Raw genomic sequence first — 15,086 nt, forward strand, 5'->3', positions numbered from 1 at the left:
TTCTGAAAAAAATACCACTATGCATTTCTGTGTCCAGGATGTAGGTAAAATACGTCTTTTACTAAAAGGCATTGATATTTTGTAATTATTATAAGTGATTCTCTAAAGGAAAAAGATTTCTTTTCTGATATGCATCTGCATATATTTTCATAACATCCTGAGGTGACTAGAAGAGAGCATATAAAAATATATGGAGAATAATGTAATGTTTTTATTAAATCAGACTTTGAAGGTTTTCTAAAGGATGTTTTTATTCTACTTTTCAGAATAGCTGGTTTTGTTTTCTGGCTTTTTGCCTCATCTCTGAAATATCTGTTTGCCATGTTCCACGTTTACTGTCTTGCAATCCAGGCTGACATACAGGTTGATGTCACTAGGGGCTTAATGCATCTTGTCCAATTTTGAACATGCTTGAGTATTTATAGCTTTCAGAATCAGTGAGAATTTACTTTTATTCAGTTTAAATTCCAGTTAGGAGAATTATTATCTGTTTCCTATCCTGCAGGAATATCTTTGGGGAAACAAATGCTATCAATTTAATCTGCAGCTAACCAAATCATAATAGCAGAGAGTAGTTTCAAGAATACTCTCTAAACTTTCCAATAAGGATGATGTGGATTTAGATTAGTGACAACATTGATATTTTTGTCATGGTTTTTGCTTAGTGAATCAATGAATGTTGTTCTGAACACAAACACACTCAGAAATGTAGATCATTAAGAGTAGCATCTACATGGCTATGACTTTTCATGTCTTTATCAGCTAAGAGGAATTGAGGATCCATAAAACATTATCCAAGTTTAGTTTTGCATAGACCAAAGGTATGTGATACCTTTATGTAATATATGACCTATCAGACTGTTGTCATGGTATGTGAAATACCTTCTTTCCTGTCAAGAAGGACATCAATCCAGTTTTCTGACAAAATTTTAATCTGGAGTGTGGTGTATGCCATGTCTTTGCAAGCCTTCATATTGTAATTATGGCACTCTCTTTGGGCAAAACAGTAAACACATTTTCAGGTCTGGAAAATACAAGACTATCTAACAAATGAATTAGAATTAAATTTCTCTTCTGTTGACACTTGAAAGTTAGATGGGCATCTGTTGTTGATGGAGAAAAGGGAGGACTTGTCCTGGGTGTGTTTCCTTACTGAGGTCATCAGAAAAAGAGTTGAGGTGAGTGGCTTCTCTCACTTATGAATTCAAATGCCACCTTCATAAAAAGTTATTCTGTTTTGTTGTGAAATTCTTACTGAGATTCATCAGATTCTACTTACTGCCAGTCAGGTATCTAAAGTATTAGTTCCACAAATGTGTATTTATGTTAAGACAAGCATGTTTCTTGCTTCTGGAACAGAGGGAAAAGTCATTCTTTCAAATGCTAAACTCTGGACAGCCTTAGGGCAATTTATGATAACCCGATTGTCAGTGGCTACTTCTTTGGATTAATCAAAGTTTTCTCAGTACTGGCCTATTTTACTTACATTGGCTATGCTTGGCTATTAGTGGTGGTTATTCCTTGATAATGCAAGTCACTTGTGGGCCCTCCTAGAAATGTTACTCTTTTCTTATTTATACCCTCTGCTCCAAAAGACTGGAACAGTTTTTAAACAGGGCGTGATACAGTTGGTCTACTTATAGTTGTAGATGGTGGTCGTTCTTGCTCCTTGGTGGACCTTGTGGCTGTCCCTGCTGGGCATTTGTGGACTCCTTCTGCAAGTAAAAATACAGAACAGAAAGTTGTCTCTGCCCCACAGAACCTGTGGTTGAAGGAAAAGAAAAGAGATAACACAAAGCTGGAAACATGTAGGAGATGAGGAAGGAAGCAAACACTGATAAATGACTGTGGCAGGTAGTGGTTTTGACACACTTGCCACATGAACTTTTTGAGGGCTTCACAGGAAGGAGGAGTTATAAGGTAGGGATGTGGAGGAGGACATCATGGCAGTTTTATGGCTTGGGGTATGGCAAGCTGTGCCAAGATGTAGAGACCACTTGAAGAGAAACAAGGAAGACAGTAGTCTGAAAATGCAACAAAGGGGCTAATGTCATGGGCAATGTAAGTGTCGGCGTTGATATTTGGGTACTGGATGAGAAATGATAGATGAGGGATAGACCATAAAGGCTATTAAAGTAAGGACAAGGCAATAGACATCTGAGAGTCAAAGGAGGGATGCAAAGGAAGGCACAAAGATTTAGGCTTGTCCTTGATGTGACAACCTAGAAAGGAAGAAAGGTCAGTCAAAGATGATGTTGAAGTTATGGGCAGCTTCAGTTTGCTGAAGCAAGGAGCAAGGAAAATTAGCTTTCACTTAGTAAAGGCTGTGGATCCTTGAACCTATCTGAAGAAATTATGTTGGAGTTTTGAGGAGACAGAGAGGAATTCTGCATATTTGTCACTGTTTGCTTATTTTAAATTTGTACTTCACAATATTGCATTCCAAGTGAGGGAGTGTTCACTCTGTTTCTGCTGTCTGTGGTAGGGAATTTTGTTTTCAGTTGTTTTAAAAGACCATAAAAATACATGAGCCTAATGCTGCAGTAAGAATCTCCTCTGTTTTGGCGACAGTGGTACGTATTTCCAGAAACACACAGCAGTGTGTGTTGCAGAAAGATGTATAAACCAGAATAAAATCTCATTCTCTTGTCTTGGTGCTATGTATAAGACAGCTACAAAAAATGATAGCAAGAAAAGTAAATCTTAGTTTTGCTGTGATTCTTCACTTTCACCTCCCCATTAGCAAAAAAGAAAGACAAAACGAGAAGAAAAATCTTAAAAAAACCCCATTGCAATAAACATTGGCTGGCTTGAATATCATGTTATAAAGAAACTGTAGTATACTTAAAAGATAGTTGCAAGTCAGAGTTTCTAAGGAGGTTTTTCTTCTGAAATGCTCTTTGACTTGATTTGATAGCCTTATTTTGTTCTCATTATAGGCCATTCTTTAGAGAAGTACAGAATTGTGGGTGATCAAGGTGGGTTTGTCAGGAATAAACTCAGACTCATTTGCACTTTTCTTTTTGTTGCCTTTTAATGAAATCCACAAAAAAAAAAGCGCAGAAAAAACCCTTACAAGTATGTGACCACATTTAGTTAAAAATGTCTTTGTTTATAAGGAAGAATAAAGGAGTTACCAAATTCTTCAAATGTGCTTTGGATTATTATAAGCATTCATACCTTGTGTTATAAAATACCAGGGCTCCCTCCATCCCAATTTGCAAATCACCAGCTGCTCACAGAAACCAAGTGCATAAAACCACATCTAGCCCAGCATAATAACAATGCGCATTGAAGTTATTATACTAGGAAATACAGAACTTTAGATCTTAAAAGATGCTACAAAAGGCCCCAAACGATAGCAATTTGCATCACAGATTTCAATTTCTTCTTGAAAGTGATTTTTTCACCCTTGAATCCTTAAGCTTCTCTATGTTTCTAAAGTCATTGTTTGGCACTCCGTTTCAGCAAGCATTTCTTTATGATGGTAGACCTGTATTGTGTTAGAGTTCCCTACCATACTTGCTCATTTTAAATGAGGGTTTATACAATGCAGTGCCCTTACTCCTAAAGGCAAACTTCTGCTTTCACTGAGTAGTCTTTTGAGAGAAAAGTTCTCTGTCCTGTATTTGTAGCAGTGTGATGTGCACAGCATGTACTGTGGTGACAAAAAAGATATTCCCAGATGAACAGAATGTATAAAAAGAAAAATGACAGCAAGATGTAGCACTAATACCATGGTGTTAAACGTTTACTTTGATTATTTTTTTTCCCTACAGCGTAAGGTGAGAAAGGACTCTGTGAGTCTACTACGGAAGCTGATAGGAAGCAGTACAGCTAGCTGGCTCTGTTTAAAACTGAAAAACCTGAGAGTGAATATAACAGATGTGAAAAGGGGAACGAGAATGACTGTTGTAAGGAAGGTGCTCTGCATAAAACAGAGCAGCATTAGGCCAGTTCTGTATGATCAATACAGAAAATTAACCCTGGTTTACTGATTGGGTTTTGCATTTCTGCAGGATTCAGACTGTTTCCAGGAGTTACTGGGGCTGACATGCATCGTCCTTGTGTCGAAACCATGCTGAACTTGGGGCTCTTGTCTCTATAATTTGCTTCCCTTTCCTTGTGCTGAGACAGATGATGTACAGCTCCAAATCTGTTCAGAAGCCAATAGCTGACACTTTTGCGTGTGCGTGCATGTAGTGTTTGCATATGCGCGTGTGCCTGTGACCTTGGTGCAGTCAGGACAGTCAGAGCAGCTATTCTGATTAAACTCCAGCTGACAGTCTGTAACCTGACGATAGTCATTAACTCAAAGACTATCCCATTCCACCAGATTAGCAGCTGTGTGACTTCCAGCTTAGCTTTCTTAGTGTCTGAATACTAGGAAGCAGCAGAAATAGTCTGATGTAATAGTTGGTAAATTTAGCCTCCAAAACTAATTAAAAATAAACCAAACTCACCACAGGAAACATTTCTACCCTTTGCCCTCTTCTTTTTTAATTGTAAACTGAACATCAGTTTTTGAGAAATCACTTTAATTTCCTAAGGGGAACATTATTGATTATCAGTCAGGGGACTGATAGAGGTAAAATATGTGATTTATCCATCTCATTCAAAATTATTATTTATTCCCGTTAAACCTGCAAATTTCTCCACAGTTCTGTCTGTAACTCACAGACAGATGCTAGGCTGGTGATAGACCTTGCATAAAGGACTATGGTGCAGTCGTACTATGGTGGGAGCCACCTTTGTCCTGGTGGAAGGCTTCACCATTGTGCTGTAGTGAAAAATTGTGTAGTCAATATTTGTTACCGACCTGGCTGTTGCCAGGAGAATGGTTGTGCGACTGGAAATCCTATTAGCAGCCATATGATGCTTTCTATTTTAATGATTTCCTGCAAACATAATGAGAAGATCACGTCAGGAAACTAATAAATTATTATGTACTGTGTGGCACATGCTCTTACAGTAAGATAGTTGAGAAAGGTTCAACTTCACAGGCACAGCACGTTCACCTTGAACATCAGTAAATCTCTAGGAGACAGTGGGGTGCATCCCAGGGAGGCAGACTGGGGATGGGATTGTAAAAAGAACAGAGGGAGTACAAGGCCTCCGCTCCTTCACAAGTGAAGTGGTTTCTAGCAAGGCAGTTTTGGTGCCTGGGTGTTGGATGCAATGGCAGATGCATGGTAGTAGGTGCTGCTGGTCTGTGTGGCTCTGAGACTCATTATGCTGGGTCTTCAAGCAGCTACATGAATTGTGTTGCACTGCACCAAATATCCCGTTTCCAGCTATTGGTGAAAGAACACAAGCTTGCACTTTACAACCAAGAATAGGTCTCCTCTTGCCTGTCACGTCTTTATATCTAGAGTGTGTTCAGGCCACATTCATCCTTGACTGACCTCTGCACTGGAACAGTTGTGGTCTGGCGATCAGTCTGAATTCTTCTGTTTATCAGACATGCCAGGACAGGGTTTTTAAATTTTTTTTTTAATTATTCCATGAGGAATGGCTGAAACTGAAATCGCCTATTTTGTCTGGGAGCAGGATTTGTGTTAAGCAAAAAAAAAATGTAGGGGTGTCTGCTCAATCATGACAGAACGTGCGACTGTCCCAGATGTCTCACCACCCATACATTTATTTATATATATCCCAAAATAGCTAGTTTCCTGACAACAACTTGAGGACTGGTTAAGATGAGGATTACACTTTCTATTCCATACAGACATGTTGAAAACAAACATATAGCAGTTCTGAATGAATGTGCGTTATAATGGGGAAAGGCAACTTGTGAGACGCTGTATTCTGTAGACAGCAGTGTGTTGTACTATAGTCCAAAACAAAACCCACACATCTTTGAAGAGAGAGACCAATAATAAGATGGACAGTTCTATATTGCTGGGTGTTTATAATACATACAATACTTTCTGTTGCTCTGTATTTTATTATGTGTAGGTGCTCACAATATCTCCATTATGGATGAATGTTCTAGTGACCTCTTGGAAAAAAAAATCTTGAGTAGATTCTTTAAAAGACCCTAATCCCTTTTTATTTGTGTAGCCTGAGTGAACAGCTCCTATAGCTGAATAATTCCTACCCTGAGGAGGATTCTTGAATTACTTTGCATTAGTCTAGGAAAGCGTGCCTGTTCTCTGCCTGGCTTTTTTGCCCCAGGAGAAGACTGGGAGAACAATGGTTGTCAGTCTCCAAGAGGAGAGCCTGGGCTTCCAGCCGCTGCAACTGAGGCTTTCCCGTTGTACTGCTGATATCAACAGAACATAAGAATAAAGTCAGATCATTTGACCATATGATTAGCACATTTCTGTTGAACTCTAGGTAACCTTAATCTTCTGGCTTTTTACAGAACTCCTGTGTTTCTCACTTAAGAAAATTCTTCCTTAACATTAAGGTTTTTCTTTTGATGCTGAAATAACCTCTGCATGGTTTGCTTTTAGGGTTTTAATGGGCTGCATTGGGGCAGACAAGAAAAGATGTGTTTGAATGATCATGAAGACACATTGGATAACCAAATTTGTAACATCCAGATGAAGTTTAACCGTATAATTGTTAATTTCTGTTGCTTGGTGAAACACTGTGTTTTCTTTTGCCCTATCAGTATATTGCAAGGTTGAAAAGGAAATATTTGCAATTATGTAAACAAGTAGGAACTTCTGGATTTGAAAAAAAAAATTATAATCTTATGTTGAGTAAGCTTTGCAACTTCCTTGTGGGACTCAGACAGTTGTTTATGGATTTAGACTACATTTTTTTACTTTTTTAAGTTAGCAAGACTTCTCTGTGTAAATGGAAGCTCACTGCAACTATAAGTGTTATTTGACGGTGGAGAGTCATAACGAAGAGTTTTGACAATGAAGAGACTAGAACTTGCATTTAGTTCACAGCTTCACATTTTAAAGTGTTTGCTTTTATACTTAAGAAATTAATTTGTGTGCATAAATTAAGTTCTGTCTGCCTGCCAAGATCCTTGAGGACCAAGGAGAACAAGGGAGTTACTACATAACTATTTCAATTTGGTAACTTCTTTTTTTCTTTTTTTTTTTTTTTTTACAGTTGACTCATAGTATCTTCAGCACTGTAACATAAGCTATTATAAAACTGCTGTAAATTTTTCCTTCTGCTCTTTCAGCATGTGACAGTGACCACTGGGGACCTCACTGCAGCAGCCGCTGCCAGTGCAAAAACGGAGCCTTGTGCAACCCCATCACTGGAGCCTGCCACTGTGCATCGGGTTTCAAAGGCTGGCGCTGTGAGGAACGCTGCGATCAAGGGACATATGGAAACGATTGCCATCAAAAATGCCAGTGTCAAAACGGAGCCACCTGTGACCATGTGACTGGAGAGTGCAGATGTCCTCCTGGATACACTGGTGCCTTGTAAGCAGTGGGTATATCATTTATGGGGGAGAGATACAAGTTTTAAATAGTACTAACAAGAGAAATTAAGTTCAGTTTAACTTTTACAGTATGCTGTTGGTCTGGCTGCTGTGTAATGCAGGGAAGCAGGGCTGGTAGTTAGGAAGCAGCTGGGCAAACCATGTTGCAGTGCACATTGAGATATGTAGCTGAGAGAAAGCCCTCTTGATCTGGCCTGCTAAGTAAAAGCTACAAAAAGTAGCAGCAGGAGCTTCTTCATGACCACCATGAAAACTGTTTGACTACAAGTTTGGAAAATCACACTGAAACATGGAGTTATTTGGCTTTGTCATTCCAGAATAGATTTTCGTAGAATCATCATAGAATACCAGGTTGGAGCTTTGTCAGTAGCAATTAATGACCACCAACCAGTGTAGAAAGAAATATCTTTAAGAAGAAATAATTCTAGATTTCCAGGTCTGTTTCCTTAGATTTGTTGCACGGGTGCTATACAATATTCAGTGTGCATCTCTTTATGTTGGACTGCTTTCTGTTTCATACTTTTGGCTGGAAAAGTTAACGACAGCATTAAAAATAAAGAGGTGGCTAGAGACTGGAGCGTGTGCCGAAGTAACGGTTGTCTCTGTTGTATACCACCACCTCCCCAGCTGCGAGGACCTCTGTCCCCCCGGGAAGCATGGGCCACAGTGCGAGGAGAGGTGCCCGTGCCAGAACGGAGGCGTCTGTCACCACGTCACTGGGGAGTGTGCCTGCCCACCAGGATGGATGGTAAAAACACTTTCTGAAATCGACACAACCCCATAGAATTTCCATATTTGTAGATTTCGGGCAGCATCAGAAAAGGGTAGCAAATGAGGATAGCAAATGCAGTCTGCCTGTAGCCAGGAGTAATGAGAAATGTATTTTAGCATAAGGGACTGGAATAAAATACTTGCAAACCCATCTGTTTACTGAAAATCCTCCAGTTCTGCACTGCCTTTTTAACCATATCAGCTTCTGGGAAGCAAAAGACATGAGTTGTACTGTGACGAGGCAACATCCTTTAGATCTTCTCTGGAAGTTATTGATTTCTAGATATAATTTGATATTATAGGGAGCTGACACCATTATATATTTTAGCAGCGAGTTTTGTGCCTGGTTTCATATGTATAGTATGCATGGCAAAACCCCCCAGACTTTAGATACTGTGTTAAATGTTGGTGATGGAAATGGGACATCAGCACTTCGACGTTATCTTTAGACTTCCTACACTTTTGTCAGTGGGTAGGGAAAGAAGAATTGACCTCGGAGCTGCAAGTAGCCTCCCCTGCTACCAGGCTGCCAACTCCGAGTTGGCAAATAATGGAGTTGGAAGGTGATCAAAAGGCTGGAAGGTGATTAAAGCCCAAATAATTTCTTTAAATACATTTGTAGATAATATTTATCAGTAGTATTTGTTAATAATGTTTTCTATTTAAATGCCCATTTTGGGTGAAAATCCACATTTACTGAACTTTTAATTATCTCATGATAATTGAGATAGTGTATTGAGATAATCTGTAGCAGAGGTCAGTTTTTCACCAAGTAGAGAACATAGCTATAAATCTCTGTGCGTTTGAATAGCACCACTCGCGTGACTACCTGACTTGGATTATGGCCATCTTTACTTTTTGTTCCACTTCATGTTAGAAGAAGGAAATTATTGGACATAGAATACAAATGTTTGCATAAATTCTTGACTCCTTTTATCTGCCTAAATACAGCTAAAGAAAAATGAGATAGCATATGAAGCAGTGACGAAAATGTTATACTAGTGTGTGTCTTAACTAATAAATTACAGTTTAGTCCTTTGACTAATTTTCCATTCCAAGTAGTTATTTAAGCATAACTCTCTGTTATTTTTAGATTTTTCAATTCTGTGAAACACAATTTTGTCAGTATAACCTTTTTTGCTTTTCCTGTAAGGAGGGTTTAAAGTAGCCAGGTATAAATTCTGCAGTATCTTATTTTAGCTGAAATACCTGCATGTCTTTTGTCTGATGAGATGCCTGTAAATATGGTTTTCTCAAAATGGCTTCTTAAAAGTCTTAAGATCTGATGCTCCCCTCACTACACAAGCATAATTAATTCCAAGAATGTAAATAGCAGTGCAAAAATTCAAAATCTGTTGAAGGGAAGCAGACACCCTACCTAAGCTTTTAAGATATGCTGCTTTCAATGAAATTACAAACAGCTTTTCCTTTCATCAGAAAAAAACAACTTATCATAAAGTAGTATAATTGGGGCATTACAGCAATTACTGATTTCTACACCACTACTCACTGGAGGGCATTTCTGGATGTCTTGATGTATACTACTCCTGATAAATAAATTGGGAAGAACTTGACATCAATTGGTCTTAAATGTCTAAGTGTTTTCATCGTTGCTTAGAGATAGTGTTTTTCATTAGCTTTGGCTTCCAAAAGGGAAATCCTAGAAGATTATTCCTGCAGTGCTGAAACATACCCCGTATTTAAAGCTGAAGAGTCTGGCATTTCCAAGCTCAGCACTAGACGAGTGACACAAGATCTCCTTGGTCTTCCTTCGTTACAAATCTTTCTTCCTTGTCCATTCAAGCTGTAATCCCAAATCTAATGTTAAGATTTTTTTTCTGCACATGCAGGGCATGGTCTGTGGTCAGCCTTGTCCTGAGGGTCGTTATGGGAAAAACTGTTCCCAGGAGTGCCAGTGCCACAACGGAGGGACCTGTGACTCAGCAACAGGTCAATGCCATTGCAGCCCAGGTTACACAGGGGAACGGTAAGGAAATCTTATTTTTACCAGACTGCTGAACCTGGAAGGGGTCTGCTACGACAGAGAGAGTTAAGAAGCTGGTAGAAAGCAGAATGAAAATATCTATGATACAATTAAAAGAGTCTTATGAAATGTTTGCCATGTCACTTAGCTGATGCTGGGTCACAAGTTCAAAGTGCCTATGTGATTACCCTTCCATGAGCAACTGCTTGGTTTCAGGATTTTCCTGCTGTGGCCCATGCTCTGGCAGTGTCTCGTGGGTCTTCACTTGAGTGGTTTGCAGAATGACGCAGTTTGGGGTACAGTGGAGGGGTGAGGAGGGAAGCTCTTGGTTTTGTGGAGATGTTTGGCAGTCATAGTAGCAAGGAAGGCTCATTTGGTTCCTCTTCAAAGTGAGCAAGCTGGAGAGTTGTCTCCTAAAGTATTTCATTCAAATGAAGAAGTGAAACTTCTTTATTTTCTGACTCGATTGTTAAAAATTGTCTTTGGTAGATTGGAAAGATATTATAGCAAGACATCATTTTTGAAGGCAGTGGAAAGTGATGAAAGAAGTGTTTTCCTGCATTTATTTTAAACTGCACACAACTCTTTTGCTGAAGTCAGCAGCAGCTTAATCACTGAGGTCAGTCCAGGGAATCTTTGCCAGCAATAGTACATATTACAACATATGCACTTGCCACGCGAGTGTTCACAGGATATGGGGAGAGCTGTGCCAGACATAACGGGGAAAAAAAGCCTCATGAAGAAGAGAAACAATTAGTCCAGGGCCATTTAGATGCCAAAATTAAATTTGCGTCTGTGAAGAAACAGTGCAGAAGGTGGTAAATGCATTTACAGAGACACAGACAAGTCAGCAGGGAAATCAAAGGAATATCCATATGAGTCTACACACTGCACTACACTGGTGTTTCTAAAAGCAATTAAATTTTTCGTCTTGGAATTGAGATCTGACTTTAATCTGAAATGCCTTACAGGCTGCAGCTTTTTGATCACTTTTGCAAGTCTGAGCTCCCTCTTTTCCTGCAAAACAGGCTTTATTTGCAATTCTTTTGTTTTTCAAGATACTCCAAGGGCAGGAATGGGTCAGAAGCATGGTTGTAGACCTGGTTCTTATTTCATGTCAGTGGACTGTCAAGGGAGGGCAGCGTTACAAGAAATGTGTGGGCATTGGCTGAGCTAGCATGTACATACCAGCAGCAAAAAGGACAGTTTTTAAAAGTGCTAAGCTGTTGTCCACTTCTGCGTGTAACTTCAACAGTATTTTTCTGAGATTTCAGTGTGGTGCTAACTCCTGGAACGTGGTCATACAGCAAGAAAAAGAGGACGACTAGAGCATGTAGCAGTTTCTAGGTGATCTGAGTTAACACAAAGAAATCTAGTTTAAACTACCTTTATAATTGTTCTGCCTAATACTTTTTGATTGATACCTGTCTTCGCCACAAAGTGAAAAACGGTCTTTCAGAAGCTGATGAAGATGCAATTAAAAAAAAAAAATTGCAAGGTTAAATTTTGTCTAATTTGGCTGGGATTCCTGATTATCATTTGGAGGAAATTCATTCTCAGCTTTATTTGTATAACTTCGTTAGGAAATGTTTAAACAGGGTTATTAGCACTATTATTATGCTACACCTCTGAAGGAAAGGGGATTTTATTGCTGGCTTCAGTAAGGGCAGAGTTACAAATACCTTGAAACTTCTGGATAACAGTATGAGATTGAGGCAAGTACTGCAGAAGCATGAAATGAACATGCATACCCATTTTACCTCAGTCACAGGGCTCTGCTAAATTCTGTTACGTTTTGCAGTGCATTGTATCATGTGTCTTTGAAATTCTTCTGTAATAAATCACCAGTCATACTAAAGAAAACCAAAAAAAGCCAAGTATATAAGAAAAATGGAAAGAGACCACCAAGAAAATTCTTTTATAAGACAGGGGAAATGAGCATGTTATAAGCTGATAAAACCATTAATAATGTGGCGTATTACAAAGTAATATTTTTGCACAATCTGTAACTTGGTAAAACTCTTACAGGTACCCAATTTGCAGAAGATGTTATGTGCCTGATATCACCTGCTGAGTTCACAGCACACCTCAGGACTTCAATGTCAGCATGTTCTGGCCCTAAGCTTTGGGATTTAGCTGTTTTGTCTTTCTGTCTATGTCAACATAATTCAGTGTTGATAGGATGCTTACATTGAAAAACATGGGGATTTTTCCTGACACATAAGCTATGAAATGTTGTCATTCTTGGCTCTGCAGCATGAACCTGTTGAGCTGAGAGGTCTGCTCTCATACACATAATCAAATATTTTAAGGGCACCTAGTGCTGGAGCCTTTAGTAATGCTGTAGTAGTACTGGCATTCTGAATTTTAACAATTTAGTTATAAAACATAGAGAAGTTAAAGCTGAAAACATCAAACTCATATTGTATCTCTTAAATACATCACCAAATGAAATTGCTATCCGGAAACTCATTAGTAAATGAGTTGCAAGTTTTAGAAGTAGGATACTGAAAATTGTCTTTTGGTAGTCAGGCTGGACAGCCAAACATACAGTCTGATCTTTAGGTTAAATAATGCCTTTCATGTGTAAAACATTAAAGAAATAAACTGTTAGCAAAAGTAGCTATCTTCTAAAAGCTCTGTGAATGAAAGAGAAAAGTTTGAAGAAGTCTCTTTATTAGAATATATTTTCCTTAAGGAGCAACAAAAATCATTGCTACTCTCCCATATGGGTTAAACTCAAGTCTTTACTAATTTTCACTTTCATTTATTAGAAAAGTCAGATGAAAAGAAGGGTTTTGGGTTCCTGAAGATTGTTCCGTGTCATCCTCTGAATTTTTGAAGGGCAAAATCAACAAAAAAAACAGGTTTAGAATTAAATTCTGAAAAAAAAAAAAATTCTGGAAACATCATGTGTTTGGAAACACAAGTAGAAAATATCCTTGTCAGAGACTACTGAGCATGATTGCCAGGGAACTTCCTGGCCTGACCGTCTGCAGGGGCGTGGGTGTCTGCTGGCTCTTCACACTATTACTAAGTGGAGAATCTAGATCACTTTAAAAAGTTACAGATGGATGGCTTTTGAAACAAAATACTTGAAAATTTATTCCTTCATGATTCAGGTCTGATTTAAGAGGGTTGGTTTTTGTTCTGGTTCCTGAATGTGAAGTGCAATGGTCTGTGTATTCACGTTGTCTCCTTTGTTGGAGAGAAGGGAGATCTTTTCCAAAGGAATTTGCAGAGCCAATTTTTTTAAGCCTGTCGAGCTGAGCAGCAAAAGAAACCAGAGAGACAAGCACTTTTAAATATGAAGCTATATAAATTCCTGCTCTACTTAAGAGGTGTTTCAGACCAGCATAAGAGATTCCTCATAAACCATGTTTTCCTTAAATCTCCAAAAGCTCTTGTTTCTGAGAAAGAAAAATAATTTTTGTTTGTTTGTTTTTCTCACAGATGCCAAGATGAGTGTCCAGTGGGGACTTATGGAGTGCAGTGTGCTGAGACCTGCAAGTGTATGAATGGTGGGAAATGTTACCATATTAGTGGTGCCTGTCTCTGTGAACCAGGATATACCGGAGAGCACTGTGAAACAAGGCTTTGCCCTGAAGGAATTTATGGTCTCAAGTGTGATAAAAAATGTCCCTGCCACATGCCCAATACCTGGAGGTAGGCTTTACACCCTTTAGCCTATTTTCTTTTTCTATATAGAACATAGAAATCCAAATATAATCTGGAAATAAATACATCCTGATTTTTCTAGTACTTCCATGCAAACTGAAGCAGCTAAAGACTTGTAAGAGTATATGGTATTGTCTAACCATATCAAGAAAGAAAATATCAACCTAAAAGACCTTCTGAATTTCAGTTCTTGCAACTATATTTGATCTTAATATTCACAGCTGTATTTGGTCTCTGACCCATGAAATAAATGTTAAGACAACATGTGACCTTTGTCTATATTTACCACATGAATAAATCACTATATTGTTCACTGTATAAAGTCAGTATACATCATATGTCCCTTGCATATTCTGGGGTACTGTAGATAAGAAATAACTGAATTGAAATGAATGGATGTATAGTCTTATGAGTTGGACATGAGAGGAGAATCCATTTCTCTCTCTCTCTGTGTACATACATAAGTATTGGTGTAGGTGGACTATTTTACTACAAAATATCCGAAGCCTTACCAATTGTAAATCTAGGTTTAAAAAAATATATTTTTTGTCATTTAAATGATTTTTCTAGAAAGCATGTAAAATCTGATCCTTGGAAATTGAATGAAAATAATTTTCCAGTTGGCTTACCTTTTACTATCTCTCCTTATTCAGGTGGTAATGCGTCCTATTTTTTGAGTTTTGTGTGTCTTTGTGGATTTCACAGTGTTTCAGCGTATTGTTCGGAAAATCTAAAAACTAGCTGTTTGGAGACAAACTTTCAGCTGTGAGGGAGGAATGTCAGATGTCAGTCGAGGCGAGCCAACATATTTATAGAACAATTCTGCACAGCTTTCTCTTGTTACAAAACACAGTTCTTCTGCTGAAATACTTTGGTCATTGTACATTCACTTACACTTAATTGCATTACCAATCACAGTACCTTATATAAGGTTTGTGAGCATAATCTGAATTTTTGCTGTTGAAAAGAGCTGTGAAAAAAATTTTCAGAAACTATTGACTGTCGCATAGAATGCTGTATATAAGATGCACTTTTCCTCATAGATAAAACAAAAGCTTTTAGTCAGAATTTAGTAGAGATGTTAAAGCACTCAAGCACATACATGGAAATACCTATTCTGTTAGGCCTCTGTGAAAAATTGCTTTGTGGATTGTCTAAGTTGTTCAACATACCTTTCATTGACAAACCATGTGACAGCAAACTGAATTCTTTTCCATTCATATGCTTTTACAGTTG

The 15,086-nt window shown here is 38.4% G+C and overlaps 1 protein-coding gene across 3 annotated transcripts in view; it reads left to right on the forward strand.

Annotated features, from left to right (window-relative positions):
• Positions 1 to 15,086, forward strand: part of MEGF10 (multiple EGF like domains 10) — a 106,937-nt gene that overhangs the window by 47,587 nt on the left and 44,264 nt on the right. For all 3 annotated transcript variants that reach the window (XM_087742231.1, XM_087742230.1, XM_087742232.1), the window contains exons 6-9: positions 7,151 to 7,397; positions 8,045 to 8,165; positions 10,039 to 10,175; positions 13,626 to 13,838. In XM_087742231.1, coding sequence (XP_087598357.1) covers positions 7,151 to 7,397; positions 8,045 to 8,165; positions 10,039 to 10,175; positions 13,626 to 13,838 — 718 coding nt within the window. The remainder of the gene's footprint in view (positions 1 to 7,150; positions 7,398 to 8,044; positions 8,166 to 10,038; positions 10,176 to 13,625; positions 13,839 to 15,086) is intronic.

The sequence above is a fragment of the Nipponia nippon genome, unplaced genomic scaffold (assembly GCF_047370975.1).
Source record: "Nipponia nippon isolate SJK-2023a ecotype South Korea unplaced genomic scaffold, ASM4737097v1 scaffold_8, whole genome shotgun sequence".
Classification (NCBI taxonomy): domain Eukaryota; kingdom Metazoa; phylum Chordata; class Aves; order Pelecaniformes; family Threskiornithidae; genus Nipponia; species Nipponia nippon.